The 21,672-nt window shown below is 34.9% G+C and overlaps 3 protein-coding genes across 10 annotated transcripts; 1 reads left to right on the forward strand and 2 right to left on the reverse strand.

Moving 5' to 3' along the window:
* Positions 1 to 2,986: 2,986 nt before the first annotated feature.
* LOC130714302 (30S ribosomal protein S21, chloroplastic-like) lies at positions 2,987 to 5,744 on the reverse strand. Of its 2 annotated transcripts, XR_009011237.1 has the most exons (3): positions 5,064 to 5,744; positions 4,763 to 4,979; positions 2,987 to 4,098 (listed from the first exon to the last, which is right to left on the reverse strand). XR_009011237.1 is itself a non-coding variant. In XM_057564207.1 (2 exons), exons 1-2 carry the CDS (start codon positions 5,453 to 5,455, stop codon positions 4,865 to 4,867), a joined length of 507 nt encoding a protein of 168 aa, XP_057420190.1. In that variant the 5' UTR covers positions 5,456 to 5,743; the 3' UTR covers positions 4,523 to 4,864. The 2 variants fall into 2 exon arrangements, 1 of the variants encoding a protein (XP_057420190.1); XM_057564207.1 differs by lacking the exon at positions 2,987 to 4,098 and having other exon boundaries at positions 4,523 to 4,979; positions 5,064 to 5,743.
* Positions 5,745 to 6,273: 529 nt separating this feature from the next.
* On the reverse strand, positions 6,274 to 10,810 carry LOC130714301 (uncharacterized). 3 transcript variants are annotated; one of them, XM_057564206.1, is made up of 10 exons: positions 10,591 to 10,810; positions 10,240 to 10,265; positions 10,009 to 10,093; positions 9,530 to 9,739; positions 8,704 to 8,826; positions 8,559 to 8,616; positions 8,347 to 8,420; positions 7,779 to 7,867; positions 7,623 to 7,692; positions 6,274 to 6,849 (listed from the first exon to the last, which is right to left on the reverse strand). In XM_057564206.1, the coding sequence occupies exons 1-9, from the start codon at positions 10,690 to 10,692 to the stop codon at positions 7,626 to 7,628; spliced, it is 834 nt and encodes a 277-aa protein (XP_057420189.1). In that variant the 5' UTR covers positions 10,693 to 10,810; the 3' UTR covers positions 6,274 to 6,849; positions 7,623 to 7,625. The 3 variants fall into 3 exon arrangements, with proteins under 3 accessions (XP_057420189.1, XP_057420188.1, XP_057420187.1); XM_057564205.1 differs by having other exon boundaries at positions 6,274 to 6,877; XM_057564204.1 differs by having other exon boundaries at positions 6,274 to 6,877; positions 7,618 to 7,692.
* Positions 10,811 to 16,509: 5,699 nt separating this feature from the next.
* Positions 16,510 to 21,167, forward strand: LOC130715836 (E3 ubiquitin-protein ligase AIRP2-like). Of its 5 annotated transcripts, none has more exons than XM_057565964.1 (6): positions 16,510 to 16,789; positions 17,791 to 17,953; positions 18,049 to 18,115; positions 18,385 to 18,619; positions 18,750 to 18,808; positions 20,406 to 21,160. In XM_057565964.1, the coding sequence occupies exons 1-6, from the start codon at positions 16,701 to 16,703 to the stop codon at positions 20,504 to 20,506; spliced, it is 714 nt and encodes a 237-aa protein (XP_057421947.1). In that variant the 5' UTR covers positions 16,510 to 16,700; the 3' UTR covers positions 20,507 to 21,160. The 5 variants fall into 5 exon arrangements, 4 of the variants coding, with proteins under 4 accessions (XP_057421947.1, XP_057421946.1, XP_057421945.1 ...); XM_057565963.1 differs by having other exon boundaries at positions 16,516 to 16,789; positions 18,750 to 18,894; positions 20,406 to 21,156; XR_009011792.1 differs by having other exon boundaries at positions 16,527 to 16,789; positions 18,750 to 20,307; positions 20,406 to 21,167.
* The last annotated feature ends 505 nt before the right edge of the window (positions 21,168 to 21,672 follow it).

The raw sequence follows: 21,672 nt of genomic DNA on the forward strand, positions 1-21,672 counted from the left end.
CGGAAAATAGCAATTTACTGTAAATATAAGAAATTAAAGTAAAAAAACAAATTAAGATATAAAATTGTAACCCAAAAAAAAAATGAATATAAAAAATATTTTAAAATTCTAATTACAATTTTTTTGTAAAAATTAATTTAATTGCGTTAGGTGTCGGAGGACGGGGATCATGTGCTTCGCCGATGCTCGGGATCGACGTGGGTCTGGAGTCAATTTTCGAGGTCCACAACTGTTGTTCTAGTGGCTGTACCGTTTCAATTCTGGTTATATGCCCAACTTCAAGTCACGAACAACGCTCTGTTTTGCTCAATAATACGGAACATATGGAAGTGGTGTAACATCTTCGCTTCGATCAAACGCCATGGAACCCAAGTGAGGTGCTTCGTCGAATCAATCTGGATGTGAATGAATTTAACTGTTGGGAGCCAATCAGTACCAGCTGGCAACCAGCGCTGGCCATGATGAATTGGGGGTGATGCTCCATACGGATGGAAGTTGGATCCGTGAAGTGGATAAAATGGGAGGGGGAGGTGTTATTCAGGACAACAATGGTAGATGGATTTCAGGGTATGCAGCGGTGTTTGGGGCTGCCGATGCGTTTAAAGCGGAACTCATGGCGGTGACACGACACTTAGCTCATACTTGGGAACTAGGATTTCGACAGGTCACGTGCTTTGTTGATTGTCTCCAGCTTCATGAAGTGTTGCTGAGCAGTGGAGATGTGTCTAGCTATTGGCATCATGAGGAGATTATTGCAGGACGAGAGTTGCTAGCTAGAGATTGGAGCGTGACAATTACTCAAGTCCCACGGGAGCGGAATATGGTGTCTGATGCGATGGCCAAGATCGCCGTTACGAAGAATTGGGATTGGAAGGAGTGGAAGATCCCGCCGTCATCCGTAGTTCCCCTGCTTTGTCAGGATTTAGTTGTTTAATTTCTTGCTGTTTATTTTCATTTCCTTTTGTAACCAAAAAAAGAAGAAGTAGAATTTGTAAATAGAGTACCGCTATTTGGTACGAGGCTTTAGTGCACGAGCAAGCACAAGAGTCCTTTTTTTATTTTTCTTTTGCTTATTTAAATATAATAAAACATAAATTCCTTAAAATAAGCAATTATATATCTTTTCTCTCTCATTAACTTTTCCTCTTTCTATCTTATCGTTCTCCAATGGCTACCACTCAATCCTCTACTGGATCACAACGACCTTAACGATGAAGGTGTCGGCAACGAGGGCGAAGCGGTGGTGGGCGACGAGGATGGTGCCGCTAGCGGAATAGAGAACTGGAAGATGGTGAGGCAGCGTCGATCGAGCTTTGCGGCGACCTCAGCCCCAACCACCACAAGAACCACCATCGGAACCAAAACCACGGCCTAAATACGAAACCTCAGCCCCAACGCTAACAACACTGGTTCAACGTGTGATTCGGCAGAGGCTAGGGAGTGCGATCCGTGGTGTCGCGGCTACAGTGGGATTCATGATCCCATTTGGACAAGCAGTGGTGCTTGGCGTAGATCGGAAGGTTTTGGTCTCAAAATCATCCGGAAATGTCAAGAGCTTCGAGCTCATAGGCACTGTGAAGCATGGCAGAGGAGAGGAAGTTGAAACGCATAAAGCTGAGTCCAAGCATGTCAAGAAAGATAAGTTTTGTTGATAAGAAAGAAAGATTGGGTAAGAGGTCAAAATTAAAAGCTATGAAAAACATAAAGGTGTAACAAATGAGGAAAAAACGGAGGAAAGAGAGAGCTCCAAAAAATGTTTACACGTGTCATTAAATTATTGGTTCGTGCCTTGTCGTGACTGAGAACTCTCGTGCCTTTGAGCATTTTCCTTGTAAATATATCAGTTTCAATATTTATTGATTGAAGTGATAATATATTTTGGTTGAATAATCATTTAACAAATATTATTAATATTATTGATTTATCAAATAAATATAAATATTAATCTTTTTTCTGAAAAGAATATAAATATTAATCAAAAAGTAATCATATACATTGTTTGAATAACATTATTAATAATATAAAAATTATTTAAAATATTGGCTTAACGATCAAATTAGTCATTGATTTTGTAAGCGAGTTTGATTTTAATCCCCGGCGGAAAAACGACGTTTAGTAGGAACAAAATGACGTTTATTGACAATTAATCTCCCTTTCTTTACTTATAAACGGGTCTAAGGTTCCAATTCTATGACGAGAGCATCCGGTGCACTCTGGTCTCAACAGTTGGAATTCCCATCAAAGTAGACAAAAACACTAGAGATATGAAGCGTGGGAAGTTCGCTCAAATTTGTGTCGAAATTGATCTCAACGAGCCAGTGGTGGGAATGATCTCCTTTCCTTTAATACTTGGCGATAAATTTGGTCAATACTGAAGTTTTTTAAAAAGTACTGCGGGCCACACTGCCCCAACTCATGCTTAACCCACTTTTTGAAGAGTTAAAGTGAAATGGATTTATAAGTTGTTGGGTTTGACAAAAAAGTTGTTGGATTGGATACCCCATAACTAGATCGGTTAGACATGACGAGTTAAACGGGTTAGTCAGACAAGCCAGCCCCTATCTTTTAAATATAAATATTCAAATTATTTACATCAAAAAACATCTCACATTATATTGGGAAGTCTTGTTTCACAAGTTTCATTGCTGAAAAAGCACCCCCTATGGATGCATTTAAAATTGAGAGAGTCAATACAAGATAAGTTATTTTATCAATAAATAAGTAATAATACTCTGTAAAACTGATGAAGTGTTGAAACATCAAGAAATTCAATATGCTTTGACACATCAAGCTCACAATGTTATAATTGAATTCCCAAGTGATTAATCTCTTGATCATAGAAATATTTTGGATAATAGTTTTTTTAACTAAATTGCATGCATAGAACTAAAATGTGTGGATGAGTAGTTTTATAGATTAGTCTAATTTCTAGCACTTGAAATTGAAAATTCAACTGTAAATATACCATATCTAAATGGTGCTCCATGTTACATGAGTGTCCTCAATTTTATGACAAGGCTCACCTCGAGCTCTCTTTTTTTTTTTTGCTAATGTGGAGGGCTAAAAGCCCAAGAGAACTAAAGGAGCCTAGAGGTACTAACACCTCTTACATCTTTCCTTAAGCAAGGAATGAGCCAAGGAAGGGCATTTTCACAATCAAAGACAAAATCAGTGACACTATGTCCCCACTTAGCTAGTTTGTCAGCGCAGACATTTGCCTCACGAGGGGTAAAAAGGAAGGTAGCTCTGTGAATCTTCGTAGATAGGTTCAGGATGTCCTGCACCAGTTTGAGCTCGAGCTCTTACATTGCTAACTATTCAAACTAGGAATATCAATAACATTGCTAATACAAAATGTTGTGACATTGTCAAACAATGACTCCCACCTATTATTTCTTAACTTTTGGAGTAATTGTTCTGTAGTTAAAACAAGATGCATTACATTTACAATGTATTGAGACTGTAGTTGCAAAATCCAAAGCTAAAAGATATGTTACTTTTATAATTTGTTTCCTCTAAAGTAGACAAATGCCCAGACAAAGTGACAAACTACCAGCATCAACTCCAAAAGCACAATCAAACTTCAGATCAACCTTGAGGTGATCTGTTTTATTTATTTTGGATTCAATCAGGAAAAGTAAAAAAGGTTTACAAGCTTTACATAAGTGCTTATACTCCCAAATTGTCGGGGGCGAAACTCCACTACAGTTCTAGCTAATTAAAATCATGGGTGACAGATGACAGAGGAGCGGCATGTATTGGAGCCTCCCTAGATAGCTTAACAAGAATCCAAGTGAAGAGATTTTGTTCCTCCACTATCAGGTATTAGTTTTGTACTTTTGTTCTTTTGACCAAGAACCTGATTGCTGGCTGATTTTGAAAGATAATTCACTTACTGAAAGATAATTCAACATTAATAGCATTAGGAAGTTCCAGGTTATTAGCCCTGCTTTCAGTTTCCTCTTCACCTCGAAGGAATTCAACAAAATAAAGCTACTAATTTTCCTGGTGAACTTCTTTTCCAAAGCCCAAACAGCAACATTCTCTGAGTCTCCCTCATTACAACCCCCTGTGAGTTCCCTTCTTCTACTCTGCTACCTTAAAAAAGTCATGAGTCAGCTTCACTTCTTAATCTGGACTAACAACCCGTTTGATGCAAACCAAAGAGGACGTATTGGAGCTTATCTAGTGTCTTTTCTAGTAGATAAGCTCCAATAAGTCCGTATACAAACGGCTTCTAAGTCCAGCTGGCAGCTATAGCTGCTGGTCCCTTCTCATTACAGACTAGCATAGTCTAAGAAGACAATTGGTTATTTCAAACCAAAGTCCTATTTTTCAAATTTTAGGGATTCCAAAGACAAAGGGCTAAGTCCAGCCCCCTTAAATAAATTGGTGAGGTCACGAGCCATAACTAACCCAGGATTTAGTACCAAAAATAATCAAAGTGGCACAGCTAGTGAGTTTATTATCTCTTATTGACCCCTACATTTGAATGACTGGCACAATAAGCAGGACCAATAAAGGTCAAAGTGAAATTTATAGCACATGACACCATTTGCAAGAGGAAGTCCAGCTAGGAGAAAATAGAAGCTGATAGTGCAACACTAATGGCTTTACAATAAGAAGTATTTATACACACATTAACAACTTATTCACATATAAGTCAGCCACTGTCTTGAGACCTATACTAAGCAATGTCTTTCTATCTCTCCTTGAAGCATGTAATTGGGGTAAATAGTTACTATATGAAACAGAGAATTACCAGTGAAGTGAGAATACCAGCTTCATGTGATGAGATTTGGCAATGAAGTCAGAACTAATGGAAGAGATGTATATACAATATACATGCTTCTACTTTTGAGCTTCAACAATATGGAATATCTACATCTGGAAGGTCCCAATTATCATCTTCATCATCAAACTCCCCCTTCTTACCAGATTCATCTTTATTATCTTCTGGAAATTTTGTCCATGGTTTCCTGAAAAGTGAAATCCATTAGAGAATATACACAACAAATGAAGAAAAAGTAATGCAGATTCAAAATTGATCAAACCCTAACTACCTCTTTCGGTTTCTTCTGGAAGCTTCTCGGGCTTTCCTCTTGATCTTATCCCGTTTGTTCTCGAAGTACATTCTCCGGCGGTACTCCTGAATCACACCGGCCTTCCGGACCTCTCTCCGGAAGCGATTGATGAGCTTGTCTTCAGGCTCGTCGTCGTGCACTGTGATCTTCACGTTGTAAGTTGATTTGAAGTAAAGTGTGGTTGAGTAGGTGAGAGCAGGGTACGCTATGGCTGAAGCTGCTGCAGTGGGAGGAATATCACCACCTCTCTTTGCAACCAAACATGCTTTTACCGGCGGAAACCACCGTGACCGTGATGAGTTTTCCGGGAGGAGGCGGAGGAGAAGTGGTGACGGCAATGCCGTACAGAGGCACGACGGAATGACTGCCATTGTGGGAGTAGACTCAGACTTTGGGTCCCACAGTATAAAAGTGTCAATGTCGTCCAATGTAGTAGAATCTTCTTGATTTTGAGCGGGCTGGTGGACCTGGGTTGGGCATAAATCACCTTTCTTGTTATTGTATTAAATTTTTTTTTGAAAGTGTTTTTGACTTTTTGTATTAAAATTAAAACAATTAAAAATTGTGAAACACATAATTAGTTTCCAACAAAAAAAGAACTCATCATTAGTTATATATTTATAAAATTATAGTCTAATTTTTTTTTTAATTTTGGATATTTTTCATTAACTTAAATTCAATTAATAAAATATTTTTTTAACATTAAGAAACTTAAAGAAAGCTTTCACATCATAACCTAAGTCTATCTCCGTCAGTCAAAACATCATTAAAGTACTCATTATTTTAATGAATAGAAGATCTCATGGATAAATTATTATTTTTTTTGTTACTTCGGAAAATAATACCAAAAAAAACTAAGGTACAGACAATAAGTCTTTCAACAAAAGTCTCCAACTCAGGCAGATGAACTTTTATGAACCATTGCGAGCAACACCCAATTTGCCTAAAATATCCGCAAGAGCATTGCAATCTCTTTGCACAAGCTTAAGAACTATATTCCAATTCTTCCCAAGCAATTTGTTAATGTCATTAAGTACGGGGAGTAACCTCACACTTTTATAATCCTCTAAGGGAGGCGGGTAAGTCAACACAGTCCATTTCACAAATAATTTCTCTAGAGTCCTGGTTCCCGACAATGGACAGGCTGTCTAGTCCCATGGATAAACTTATATCATACAAACCGAACAACTAATAAAATCCTAATTCATTATATGAACTTACCCTATCATACCTAATGCAATGAGCTCTTGAGTTGAACTAATTAAAAAATTACGCAATCAGCATACAGTAAGAGTGGTTATAACTGCAAACATATTCTAAGCCATTAGAAAAAACAAGGCTGCAATAATAGTTGTAGGAGAACAAGCCTTTCTATGGGTTTGGCCTCGAATCTGCTTAAGCTTGGTGGATTGAGGTTTTTAAACTGAAGAAGGTGAGCAATTACACAATTTTGAGCAAAACTTGGAACATGGACTAATAAACTGCTCATGTAATAATAACCTCATTCACGGCGTAATGGACGAAAGGTGTATGATCATCAAATAATGTTTCTGTGCCCTTCAACAACAAAGCACCATACTACCTCAGGGGAAGTGTGTAAAGACTTTAGACCAGTGAGAAGTTTAATTTCCTTCATGCGCTCCTAGTAATTCTCCATTGCTCCTTGTTGACACGGACATGCAAAGAAATCTACCAGGAGGAAAGGCCAAGATCAACATTACGCAATGCACCTTCCTATCTTTGTCAACCCATTCACTGATTCACCCTGGATGATGATAGCAACAGTTTATAGTCTGCAGTAACAAGAGTTTCACATGACAGGGTCAAAAGTTCTGCTAGATACAAAAGCAATTAGATGGAGCATAACTTTGAAGACAGCAGGGAATAGGGCACTTCTGAAAGGACAGATCAAAGAAGTTCCATAGAATAGAACTAAATAATGAATAAACTAGAGAACTGAAACCAAACAGATGGTGCACATAAGTTTCACTTGGTATATAATCCAAGTGAACACCACATTACGTCATAGAATGTTGCTCAGTAATGAAAAAAAAGCCTCCATAATGTGCATGAAAGAAGTAAACGTCTACTAGGATTTTTTTTTTCCCTTTTTTTTGGTAAGCAAACGTCTACTAGGATTTAATAATGAAAATAGGCTTAAGGTAAATCATTAAAATCCATAAAAAGAAAAGGTAAATCATTAAAAAAAGCAATATGAAGATTCTGGTCTCACTCATTTGAGAAAAATGTAATGTCAACTGAATCACGTATGGTCATGTAACTTGGATAGCGTACATAGACTTAGAATAAAGCAATGTGAAAAGGCAAGAATATAAAACCAATCAAGAGGGGACAGAAAGTGAGATTACATTTAAAACTTGCAACAAATGATGAAAATAGCTTTGACAATAGGATCATAAAATTAAACATACAACCAACATGAAATGAATCCATTGTTATTTAATGGCAATTTTGTGGTTATTTCAGCTCGTTCTGCCATGTAACAAGAAATTCCAACTTAAAAGAGACATACGTTACCAATCATGATGGCTTTGCTTTCCCTCTTTTTGGGATGCGACGAAGCTCTTGAGTTCGACTCTTCATATCACTGAAACTTGCCCAATAACAGCATTATGAGATATTGGTGTAAAACCTTGATTTGTTAAATAGCATTCAAAAATACTAAAATTGCACCTTTGAACCAAATAAAGAAAAAGATAGAACACAGGAAGTAGCACTAAGATCAATGCTCCAGCAGCTAGGCGGAAGAAACTTACTTGAACCTGCAGAAGCAATATATCAGGATTGATAAATAGTAGTAATAAATTAAATATAATGAAACTAAAATCTTAAGAAATGGTACATAAATAATTGAAAAGACAAAAAACTAATGACTACAAAATTATAAAAAAGGAAGGTACTGTGAGCCTGTGACTGCATGTTTGAACTTAGATGAAAAGACAAAAAGCTAATGCTAAAAAAATTCTAAAACCTTCCTATAGAAAGGGAAATGTGCTATGACTACATGTTTGACCTTAGATGATAATTTAAGCTAGGCTGCTACAACCAAGGATTAAAGTGATGTCAATTAGGCTTTTTCCCAGAGTCTTCATGAATACTGAATAGCACAAGGCCTAAAACCTCAAAACACATCATCTAGGAGCGAAAGTATACATATCCCTATATAGCTGAAGCAATCACAGACTTCTAATAAGGCACATTGTTGATAATAAATTACCACAGTGAGATAATCAGGTCGTACCTTGCCTCCTCTAGAGAACGGTTTATGTTTCCCTGAGCAGGTGTGAGCATCACAAAATTGGTGCAGAAACAATTCTACGCAACAGGAAATCATCATAAGAAATAAGTCAACAAAGAGAAAAAATTAAAAAAAGTTTTACAAAAAAAGTGACAAGAATCACGGTGGTTGCACCATAAGGATTGAGTTAACTGCAAGAGAAAATTCAAGTATACCATGAAGGCGGCTTGCTGATGGACCCTCGCTTATAGGAAAACAACTGTCAGCAAGACTCTGAAAAATCAGTGCGTACAGATTAGGTAGAACGATAGGGTTACATTGAAAGTAAAAGCAAATAGAGAAAAAAATAGTCAAAGCAACCTCACATAGGTGAAGGTTTCTTGCAGCAGCTGCTGGATTACACTTGCATCTAGAGGACTTGGAATTCATTACAGCATCACAATGCAATGCCCCACACAAACCAGCCAAGCACTTCCCATCACTCTGTATTTAAATTCATCAAACAAGTAGCGGAATTATGGAAACCAACATTTTCTGATTAGTACTATAAAATTAAATAGAACTGCCCGTATATTTGAAGTACTCAAAAACTGATTCAATCTTCTAACAGGTCTCTTTTGATTCTATTGATTCCACCTCCAATATTAAAATTACCACCAAAATGATGATATGCAGTAAGAAATACTAGGATTGGATTGTTTATTCTATTGGGACAGAAGCCAAGGACTAATTTAACTTTGGGAGGCCAAATATAAAATTACATATATAAAAGTGGCAACCTAGCTCCGAGTCTCCAACCATTACGAGGGCTAATCCCTTTCTTATAAAATTATGTCTGTTGCAAAAAACAAAAATTTAAGGAAACTTCTGAGGTTGGGCCCTGTTAGTGACCCTTCTATCAGCCAACATGAAGACAGTAAACTGAGTTCACTGTGCAAAATCAGATAGCCTCAAGACTCTTGGGCTATCTATATGTTGGATATTGACCTTATCACGCAATTACAAAAACAAAAACTTCGAAAAAATAGAAAAAATGCACTTTATAAGCTGAACATACAAAATTGGAAAAGGGGTGACAAGAGCATTTTAGAACTTTAAACTCATCACTGATGAAACTAAAGCTTGGACTGCAGATTATGTGTACTCCATACACTACAGAGTGAGAAATGAATGAGAACTAACTTACTGCATTCAGAAGATTGTAGTGTCTGTTATCAAAATGCTGATCAAGAAATTTTTCCTCACGGAAGCTTTTCTTACAATATCCACATCGCCACTCATGATAGTCTATGTAAATTTTATTCTCTTCTTGATCCCTGAACATATCATTCTCAGGGTGAAGTCTGCACTTTCTTGAAAGCTGATAGTTTTCTTTTTCCACAAATGGTGTCAAATACTACAGAAACATAAATAAGAAAAGTATTTGATGAGAAAGAGAAACGAGACGCATGTGCTGAAATATAACTACATCTCAAACTCAATATTTATGTAATGAATGTAAATACAGAGATATCATTTCCTAACTACTGTGTTTACATGACACACTAGAGACTAGACCTATCCAATAACACTGATCCAAGACACTAAAATATTTCAAAAAATGTTCTTCGATGATGTGATTCAAATTTTACATTTCATACTGCAAATGTCATAAATTTACAATACCTCCTCTATTACTTTCGATGCTACCCTACTTCTCTCTCTAGAGCAATGCACTTCACGAGTATGCTCCGGTTCCTGTTTAAGATTCCTACAACAAGAAAGACAGCTAAGTTATATTCCTAGCTTATAACAACAAGAAATAAAAGCTAGATATCATCATAGAAAGCCATTTCGATATTTGAATGAAGGATTAATTTAATTCACAATGAACAAATTGTGCATCCATTCCGGTACCTTCGACCAGAAGATTCCTCATCAACCTGGACAAACAGTTCAAGAGAGAAATGGAAGAAAACAAGCGTTAACATGGGAATTTTCGGCAATAGAAATCAAGCTTAAGTGAAATGTAAGGTCAGCAATTTATAACCTAACACTGAACTTGAACCCTAAAAGTTTCACTATTCCATTTTCCAAATCGCAAACTCAATATTCTTAGTTGTGAAGCTATTTGTTTATTGCAAATTCATTCAGCAACCAAAAACTAAACCTCGATTCTTCATATATTGAAGCTAAGAAACACAATCCCATGCTAATCTCAAATACAAATAATGCAGTTTTCGTTGATTTGAAGGCACACGCCATTACCTGGTTTCCTAATAAGAGAGGTATCGAATGAACATGGAGGAGCATTTGAAAACAAAGTATTAAGATCGAGAAAGTTGAAACAATTGCAGTGAGCTTCTTCATCCGTTACTCTCTGTTGAAACTTTGGGCTCTTTTTCGGTAAAAACGAAGACAAAAACGCGAAAAGTTTCTGGAATTTCTGGGCTTGGAAAGTCGCACTCGGGAAACAAGAGAACCTTCGTAAACCTGTTAAATTTTTTATTTTTTATCATTAGGAAAATAGTTTATATATAATTTAAAAATTATCATTATTAATAAGTCTTTATGTGAAATATGATTTTCTTTTTAACTTTTTTTTTTAACATGGCGTACCAAAGATTAAAAGAGAAAACACTACAATACAATATTGGAGTATAGAGGTAGGCTAAGGCCTCCATTGCATTTTTGAAATAACAAGATGTGACATTCTACCAAAGGAAAGTGCAAAACGTGGGTATCGAAATCAAGCATGAGCTCTCTTAGCAAGCTATCGTATTCGTCTCGCGCGCAACTAGTTGGAATCGTACTTCAATATGGGACGAGATCATCCGACGAATATCACGAAGAAGAGCTAAATAAAAACGAGTCAGAATGCCAAGTAATTGCCTCCACAACCTCCGCTAAGTCATTCTCCATAACCACCCTTGGAAAAGCTTCCTTCAATATAAGTTTCGTGCATAATAGATAGCCCAAAGCTCTGCAAGTAAATGATTCGAAATGCCCAACCTCCTACATAAGCATATCACCCAAAGACCATCGCTATTTCAGAAGACTCTGTCACACTCTACCTCTCTAGAACTCTAACTAATTTATCAATATTGAATTTCTGCCTCACTCATTTCTATCTCATCTCATTCTTCAATAGCAAATTCAAATAAAAAAATCCGCCATCACATCCATCTCCAGTGCATTCCACAAAGTGCATTCCCCATACTCTTCTAGTGTTTTTAACCCGCGCGTTGCACGGGGAATATGTCTATTGTATTTGATACATCAATTAATACTTTGATTATAAAAAATATATTAAACAACGAATGAAATATAAGAGTCAGAATTGATGAGTAAAGTGGACATAAGGACTTCTCTTCTAAGCCCGATTGAGACCAACGGGAACTCGTTTCACATTCTCCGTAAATATGAAGACAATAACACAAATCATAGATATAAGAAATTACCAACATATTAATCTTTAAAAAAAAATGAATGTGATAGTAGTACAAATCAGAATTGTGTAAGATAAATCATAAAGTATAACATTATTGTGTTTATTCCAACTAAGTAGGGATGAAAATGGGTAGGTACTATAGTACCATCCCCATACCCGCGTTTTTAAAAATTACATATACTCGTCCCTATACTCACGTGAGTAGCAACTTGAAGCTCTCCACCTGTAGACAATTCAATGTCATTACAGGAAGCTATCAATCTTTGCCAAAATCTAAATCTAGGGATGACAATGGGTCTCGAAATCATAGGGTACCCGCAAAAAATACTAACTATGGGTAGGGTAAAAAACCGCTAAAAGGGTATGAGGTTAGGTATAGGTAATTTACCCGCAAACAATAGTGGGTATGGGCACTATAGTATCCAACCGGCTCATACCCGCACACATATGTTATTATCATAGTTTTAAAACTCGGTTCGGACCGGCCGGTCCGACCGGTTGGACCGGGACTCGGTCACCTGACCGGTCCGAGCCACACATCAGACCGGTTAAGCATGTAGCTCAGTGGGAACCGGCTTGACTCGGCCGATTCATAGGTTGGCTCGGTGACTCGGCCGATTTTTTGTTAGACCGGCGAGTCACCAGTTTAATTTTTTTTTTGTTTCTGTTGATATGGATCACAAATGTTGGCCCAATTTAATGAGAAGAGTTATCAAGCTGCCATTTAATATATTGGGCCTATTATGTGGACTGTAGTGTAGCAGCAAGCTTGGTAATAATCCTACCGAAATTATTTGTGAAAAATGTTGTGGGGAGGATTTGAACGCTGGCCATGAAGGTGAAAGTGCAAAGCATTTACCATTACACCACAATATAGGTTGGCTCGGTGACTCGGCCGATTTTTTGTTAGACCGGCGAGTCACCAGTTTAATTTTTTTTTTGTTTCTGTTGATATGGATCACAAATGTTGGCCCAATTTAATGAGAAGAGTTATCAAGCTGCCATTTAATATATTGGGCCTATTCTGTGGACTGTAGTGTAGCAGCAAGCTTGGTAATAATCCTACCGAAATTATTTGTGAAAAATGTTGTGGGGAGGATTTGAACGCTGGCCCTAAACCCTAAACCACAATATAGGTTGGCTCGGTGACTCGGCCGATTTTTTGTTAGACCGGCGAGTCACCAGTTTAATTTTTTTTTTTGTTTCTGTTGATATGGATCACAAATGTTGGCCCAATTTAATGAGAAGAGTTATCAAGCTGCCATTTAATATATTGGGCCTATTCTGTGGACTGTAGTGTAGCAGCAAGCTTGGTAATAATCCTACCGAAATTATTTGTGAAAAATGTTGTGGGGAGGATTTGAACGCTGGCCATGAAGGTGAAAGTGCAAAGCATTTACCATTACACCACAATACAGGTTGTTAATTGGTAACGTGTTTTATTATATATATTTTAACTTCATGTTGCATTGAATTTTATATAATTTTTTAGTAGGCACCGAGTCAAGCAGTCCGCCCATTGACTCACTGGTCCGACCAGTGACTCAGTGACTCAGTACCTCGACCGAGTCGAGTATTAAAACACTGGTTATTATCATTATTATTATTATTTGGGAATATATTAACAAATTAACTTAAGCTATAGTTTTCAAACTCACTCTTTTTAAAAAAAGTTAGGGATATATTAATTAATACTCAAAAAATAAATAAAAAAATAAATTAAGATAAAATCAAGAAATAAATCACCTAAATCCTAATCAAATCTAAAATTTAAAAATGTATTTTTTTACTTTAAAAATAAATTAAAAATAAATTAAGATAAAATCAAGAAATAAACAACCTAAATCCTAATCAAATCTTTAATTTTAAAATGTATTTTTTTATGAGAATTAACCTGAGAATGACACGTGTAATTTTTTTCCAATAAATGAATATTCTGCACCCCAAAAGATTTTCTTTTCCTTAATCCTTTTGCTTTTGATTAAGAAGAGAAAAACATGAATCCTTTAAGCATATGACATCTTACAATTAGCTGAAGAACAAAATCAATTCATGAAGAAGATTGAAACAGAAACCCAAAATGAAGTCTTGAAGAACAAAAAACCCTTCTTCACCAATTTAAAAGGACTGTGGTGAAAGAATTGTATCTAGTGTATTTGTGAATCTTGGGGTGGAACCCTTGTGAAACAAAAAATCAAAAACGCATATCAGTCAAAAGAAACAAAAAATGGTGTAATGCCCCAATTGTGCACACCCCAACAAATTATCTATATATGTGAGAAAAAAAAAATTCTCCCACCCAAAATAATTGTGGTTACTTCACCAATGAACTTATACTAACAATCAATTTAAATTAAACTTAAGGAAATATATAGAGCAAAGTAAGATAAGTCACCCAATTGACATACTAAAACATGATTATATGCAAAACTAATGAGTTTGAGGAAAACATGAACCAACATTAACAATGGGCTAAACATACTCATGAAGATTAAATATGAGCTCTTCAATTTCATCAATTTGACTGACCTGTGCATCATAAAAAAAAATTAGTAAGTTATGCATCATTCACATACAGTGCAAAAAGTATGTTTATACACACAGCTCAAACATGATGAATAAAAAGGAGCAAAATTTGAGAAATGAATATAAATTCAGGCTATCCTAAGTTTCGTGAATTTCTATAAATTATACCAAAATATCGTTTAGAATGACTTCACGCGCATGAATTTCTACAAATTATACTAAAATCTGGTTTAAAAAAATACAAAAGCGGAAGGAGAACAATAGAAAAAACATTACATAAGAATCAAAACATTATGTCTTCAATAATAATTCGTTAAAGGGTCTATGCAAAAATTTGTAAACTTTAGAATCAAAACACACAAAATATGTGAAATTTAAGAATTCATGATTAAATTACGAACAAAGGATAAACTGAAATGACACAAATCATCAATCACAACATGATAAACTCTACTTCACGTAACATCATCTTACGGCAAACCGCTGTCCTGATCGCGACATGTGGCAGAGGTAGAAATAGCAGCTATCATATCTTTGCGTGTCCATGGTAGCTTTGTGAACCCTCAGCACCAAATCAACTCCCTTTTCTTAGAATTAGCATTAAATAAATAATAAGATAAATTAAGATAAAATCAAGAAATAAACAACATAAATTATAATCAAATCTAAACTTTAAAAATGTACTAAATAAAGATAGATAAAAACTACCAAAATCTAGCAAATCACAATAAAAAATCATAAAATTCTGAATTAAATAAAAATATGAAAGTTCAATAAAAATTAATTATTATACTCTATCAATAAATGTAAAATAAAATAAAATATTTCCCGGACTTAAAATTAAATAAATAATAAGATAAATTTAAGAAATAAACAACCTAAATCCTAATCAAATCTAATATTTAAAATGGTACTAAATAAAGATAGATAAAAACTACAAAATCTAGAAAATCATAATAAAAACTCATAAAATCCTGAATTAATTAAATATCCAAAAAATCAAGAAAAATTAATTAATATACTCTAAAAATAAATCTAAAATAAAAGAAAATATTTCCTGGAATTAAAATTAAATAAATAATAAGATAAATTAAAATAAAATTAAGAAATAAACAACCTAAATCACAATCAAATATAATATTAAAAAAGGTACTAAATAAAATAGATAAAAACTAAAAAAATCTAGCAAATCACAATATAAACTCATAAAATCCTGAATTAATAAAAAATCGAAAAATTCAATAAAAATTAATTAATATATTCTAAAAATAAATTAAAAGACCAAATCTTATCTTTTAAAATAATATGAATCAATTATTTTAGAATATATAAAATTAAAACATATATCAATTGAAAATTATATCTTCTAAAATAATATCAATTAATTAGTTTAGAATATATAAAATTAAAACATATATTAATTGAAAATTATACCCTCTAACAAATAGACACGTATGAGAATTAATCTGGTGCTGACACGTCACTATGAAAGTTCTTCTTTTCTAATATATATTGATACCTAAGTAATATTATATTGTCTACAAGTCCTATTATGCATTTGCAACTTTAAAGAAAAGTTTCTAGCAAGAAATATGACTAGCTTATGCACTTTCATGAAAAATGTTTTTAATAGGATTTTTTTCCTGTGAAGATGATTTTTTACTTATTGTTATATTTTTTTCTAAGGTATCTCCACAGCTAACAGTTATGAGACTAATCCATCGAGATTCGAAGATTACAGTGAGTGAGTAGATCTATCCCAACAAATTATTCTTCATACGCACCGCTCAAATATCAACCATATACTAGATTGCCAATATATTATATTTCTGACACACTCCTTCACACAAGAGTTTACATGACCTTGAAGTGTAGATATTACACTGAGACCTACTTACTTACCACATTCTGAAATTCAACCTTTATATTGTAATAACGGGGCAGCAAAAATTGAACTTTAAATCACTTGATCATAAAGACTCTGATACCATATTATGAATCAACCGATTGTAAAAAAAATTAAGTTATTATTAAAGGATATATGAATGATTTAATATTTTTGAGTTGTTTTTTCCCTTTAAAAAAGTGATGTGATTTTAGAGTTTTCTAAAAATGCCCAAATAAAGAACCTCAACTCCAAAAAGAAGGTTAAGCAAATTTGAAGATGTTCAAATGGTGACTTATTGGAAGGGCAATGTCGGTCAAAACAAGGCCACTGAGCGTCTCGAAGGCTCAATAGACCTTTTCTGGTCAACACCCCCAACCCAAGAAGAAGCTTCCATAGCATTCTTTTTGTGCCGTGGCGACCCCATTTATTCTCCTCCATTTTCCTTTCTCTCCAAGCACCACTCCTTCTCATTTCCTCTAAACGTAAGGACCATAATCCCTCCAAGTTCGAGAAATGTTGCGCTACCATATACTTGATTCAACCCCCACTTTCCAAGACTCCCTCAAGGCACTCGAGGCTGACATTCAACATGCCAATCTGCTGTGAGTTCTCTCCCTCTCTCTTGTATTTTCTTGCTTTGACCTTAATTGGGAATACGGGTTCATGGTGAACACAATGTAATTAGCATTTTAAGGTAGTAATAGTATAGCTAGGATTCAATATACAGGTTATAGTGACCAATGTGTGTAAGTATTATGTTTGTGTTTAGTGTATATTTGGTTTTACCAAGTAACCCCGGCTGACAGCCATGAGACTAATCCCATCGAGGCTCTGAGATCAAGTAAATGAATAGGCCTCTCCCAACAAATTATTCTCCATACACATTGTTGAGGGATCGAACCCTTGACTAAATGTTTAAGGAGTCCAGCTATCTATAACTGTGTTGGACCTTGTTTGTTGTGTTTAGTGTATATTAAAAGTGGAACAAAGTATAACAGATAACATGGGATAAGATAATACAAAAAAAGTAACACATTTTTGGTTCCACTAAAGAGAATATACCAGAAGACTGTCAAATGTTAGTGTGTATTTAAATCCTGTTTATAGGTCACCTTTACAATATGAATTTTCCAAATAGTAGGTTGTTTTAAACTTTTTATCCTTTTCCTCCTCTGCCATTTGCATTGCCCACTTTTTTTTATCCTCTAACAGATTAAGGATATATAATTTTCCTTTGTTACTTGTTTGAAACATGTACCTAGCCTCAGTTAAAGTAATTCCTCCAAGATCAGATGATTCTACTATCTTTACTTCTAGTTGAGTGCTTGTCGTTATCTTTATAATTTCCCTTTCTTATGGTAAAGCCTAGGGACCAGTATCATGCCTCTTACTCATTTCTTACACCAACAAGGAAGAATACTTCTGTAACCCTGTCACTCTATGATTGTTTATTTAATCCTTCCAAGTTAGTTTACTTGCATATAATGGTCCTTGGAATCAAAGGTATAGCCTGAGATTTGAGATGCATTTATTATTTCTTATGATGGTAAAAATGCATTGTTTCAGATATAATATATTGGTTCAAATTCGAAACTGTATGCAGGGCTGCTTCTATTTCAAGGGGCAATGGAAGTGCTTGCCTTCAAATGAAGTTAGTTTACAACAAATTGGCACCCGTTTTTCTGTTTTTATATCAATGGATGGATTTCTCATGTTCATGTCTACTTCCAAGCCACTTCAATCTTTTCCGCGTAATTGTGTATAAGGTGTGTCTCTGCCTCTTATTATTTTCTAATTGAAGTATTAGCTTCGTCCTTTAATTTCATTATTTTTATTGATCTCTCTGTTTTTTATCTATTAGATTCACACCAATGGGAAGCCAAATACATATTCTTATGGAAGGAAAGCAACCATAAGGGAGTTCTATGGTAAGTACTAGAAACCTTGCTTCCGCCTACAATCTGCTATGTTATTGTACAGAAGGCTATTTTGATGCCTCAGAGCTTTTAATATAATTCTATTCAACTTTATTCCCCTGCTTGACATAGCTGGTGATTTAAATTCTTCAAATATTATATTGATCAAAGGTGGCAATTTGGATTTTTTTTTTGTAATCAAGGAGTAAGTTCATCTAATAGAGTTGTACTGTTTTTGCACTTAACTAGCCCGGATTCATTAATCTACAATTGATTTGCAGGTGTTATATTACCTTCTCTTCAGCGTCTTCACGATGATTTAGTAGATACTAACATCATGAAAGAAAAAGATCGCAGCATCGAGGTGGTTATCGATAGGAGTGCGGATGATAGGAGGAAGCCTTTTGATTTGGACTCAGACAGAGAAAATGAGTGTGGTATCTGCTTAGAGTCTTGCACAAAAATGGTCTTACCTAATTGCTGCCATGCTATGTGTAAAAATTGTTACAGTGACTGGTAAGATCATGCCCTCAGTTTTTCTTCTACTATCATGTAAAAACTAAAAACTAGTCATTGGTAATCTGAAAATGGAAGAACGGAGTTATCACTAACAGTTAAGAAATCTGTTTGTCACATTATATTACAGGAACACAAGGTCAGAATCTTGTCCGTTTTGCCGGGGAAGTTTAAAGAGAGTTAACTCAGGTGATTTGTGGGTTCTAACAAGCAGTAGTGATGTGATTGATGCACAAACCGCGTACAGAGAAGATATTCTGTGCCTCTATCTCTTTGTAAATAACCTGCCAGAACATATTCCTGATGCTCTTTTCTTTATGTATTATGAGTACTTATTTTAATTGAAGAATATGTACAGGAGAGAAAAATGACAGCCAACAGTGTACAGAATCCTGTCAATTTTCTTGATTATTTGTTTGTATATTACTCAGTGATAACACTCTTGCATATAATATATCACTTATAGTGTTTATCAAGATATCATTAGAAAATGAGGTGACTGTTTGCTTTTAACAGAAATGTCATATGTATAAACAACTTCCATCCTTGCATAGTCTTGGAGAGAATGGAGAAAATCCTCATTACCCTATACATATGTTAGGCTTCTAAATTATAGACTTATAGTCATAATATTATTAGTGGCATGGGCGTTTGGGTCTGGGTTGGATGTTGTCATTGGGTTCGGGTTTGGTTTTATCTATCTGTGTTAGTGTTAGTCCTGTTTGGCCGAGTCTGTTTTATCATTTGAGTTGTGCCTGTTTTGGGCCAGAGTTAATTGATTAGTAGGTTTAGATTAGTATATTTAAGAGTACTCTCATTGTTAACAAAAAAAAAAGCACTCTCATTATTAGCATTTGAGTATTGAGTTGTAAAAGGGTTTTACCCTTGGAATGGATTTTCCCTTGGAAGAAGGTTCGCCTTCTTGGGTTCGTTTTCAATAAATTCTAGTGTTATTTTAGAATTACTATTTTCCCCTATCCTTACTGTGTTTGGCTGTGAGGTTATTTTCTAACCTAACAACATGCAACACTACTCCTCATCTTTACCTCTATGTCTATCATATCAACCATTGGATTAATATCCTTTCGTGCTAGCTCTCTCATGTTGAAATTTTGTGTCTATCTCTCTCTTCATACCTATTCAATAGGTTAGACCCTTTAAATATATATATGAAAGGATATCCTATATGAAGAGAGAAATAAACACAATTTTTTCTTGACATTGCCATGTGATATATATATGCTCATCTCTTCATATGTATCACCTATTGTGCTAGGATAATTTCTCATAATAAAGCAAGACAATACACATTTTATCTTATCTAATTATATGATGACGGTGGCGTGGCACCAACGATGTAAGCTTTCCTGCATGTACCCACCCATTGCCATTTGGGATAGGTAGTTGTGACTTTTGATGCTTAAGCTATTACTTACAATTGCTTGTTGAAAAACACATGCCATGTCTGAAGTATTGAATCATGAGATGTTACTGTATCAGAGTGCGGTATTTAAATCATCGCACTTATTGCTTTATTAAGTATGATTGACACTTAACAAGAATGGCCGCACCTGTTTTGGCAACTGGCAGTTTATCTTCATAATGAGAGTGAAGAAGAGGGAGGATGTACCCATTTATTAGGACCACTGGCTCAGACTAGCATTGAATGTTTTCCAGTTTCTTTATTGGTGTGATTTACAGTTTGTGGTGCTCCTCTTGTCCTTTTTTTTTAGTTTTACTCCACAACAAGAAGCATGTGCTAATTAATGTTGATCACCTTCTGCAGACTGCAAAAACCAAGCAGACTGGGGACGAAATAAAATGGAATTCTGGAGTACTAAGTATGGCATGAATTCAATAGGTAGTTCTAGATGCTTCATTGCTTAATTCCTCTCTTCAGATCCACCTTCCAAGAGGCAGAAGCAGATCCTCTGTCCCCTTTCCATGACTCATTTTTCTGACCCATCAATGAGAGCTTGCCATAAAAGATGGGGTGGTTACAAATTTACATGTGTATCCTTTTTGCTAATATATTAAAATTTCATTATTGTGACAGACAAATGAGACATAATTTGGGGATAAGAGATTTTAATCCCAAAAAGCTAACTTAATTAGGATGAAGTCAGGCGACCAAGTCTATCTTATGGTATGAGACTATCCCTCATTGTTGTAGCATGAGAGGAGACATGAATATATATTTTTTATACACCGAATCTTTCACCCAGAATCCTAAGACATTAGGTCATGTCACATTGTTGTTCAACACTTACTTTTTCATCCAATGTGTGATGACTTCTTTATATACTTTTTTAATTTCTTACTCACTTAAAGTCTCAAGTGCGTAGCTGTATACACGGCGGAAAATAATAGTGAGGTTAAAATTATGGGAGACAGTCACAACAACTAACAACTAAGACCCTTTACAATGGTTTGTTTAATTTACTTACTTTCAACACCATTTTTTCTCTTCCCAACACTCCACATCAACTTCTCTCTCCAATTCAACACTCATTCAACTTTTACCCACTCCAATGGTTTTTCATTCAACACCAACACCCTACCCCACCACTTTTTTATTTCATATTTTTATTTAATTTTATATTTTTATTTTTATGACTTACATAAAATTACAATTATCGATTTAAATTAAATTAAAACAATAAACCCTTAACAATTTAATTTTTTTTTTTAAATATAGACAATAATTTATTTTATTTCCTTAACTTATTTTATTTTATTGTTGGGATCTATTTCAAAACAAAGGCTAATAGAAAGATAATAAAAATAGTGAAAATTTTGGTTTTTTTTCTGTATCCAAATCAAACGAACCAAGTTTCTATTTATAGAGAAAAAAAATCATGAATTTTGGTTAAAAAAAAATTTCCAGAAAATTTTTTTTGCAATGAAATAATTGAGTTCAAAAAATTAAGATGATAAAAATCCGGACAACGAACCAGAACGCGCCACGTGGCACCCTTATCCCCTCTCAACATTGTTGAGAACTCTCAACACTTCTCTCCTCCACCTCATCTTCAACAAACCTCAACCAACCA

Source organism: Lotus japonicus, chromosome 4, assembly GCF_012489685.1.
Source record: "Lotus japonicus ecotype B-129 chromosome 4, LjGifu_v1.2".
In the NCBI taxonomy this organism is placed as follows: Eukaryota; Viridiplantae; Streptophyta; class Magnoliopsida; order Fabales; family Fabaceae; genus Lotus; species Lotus japonicus.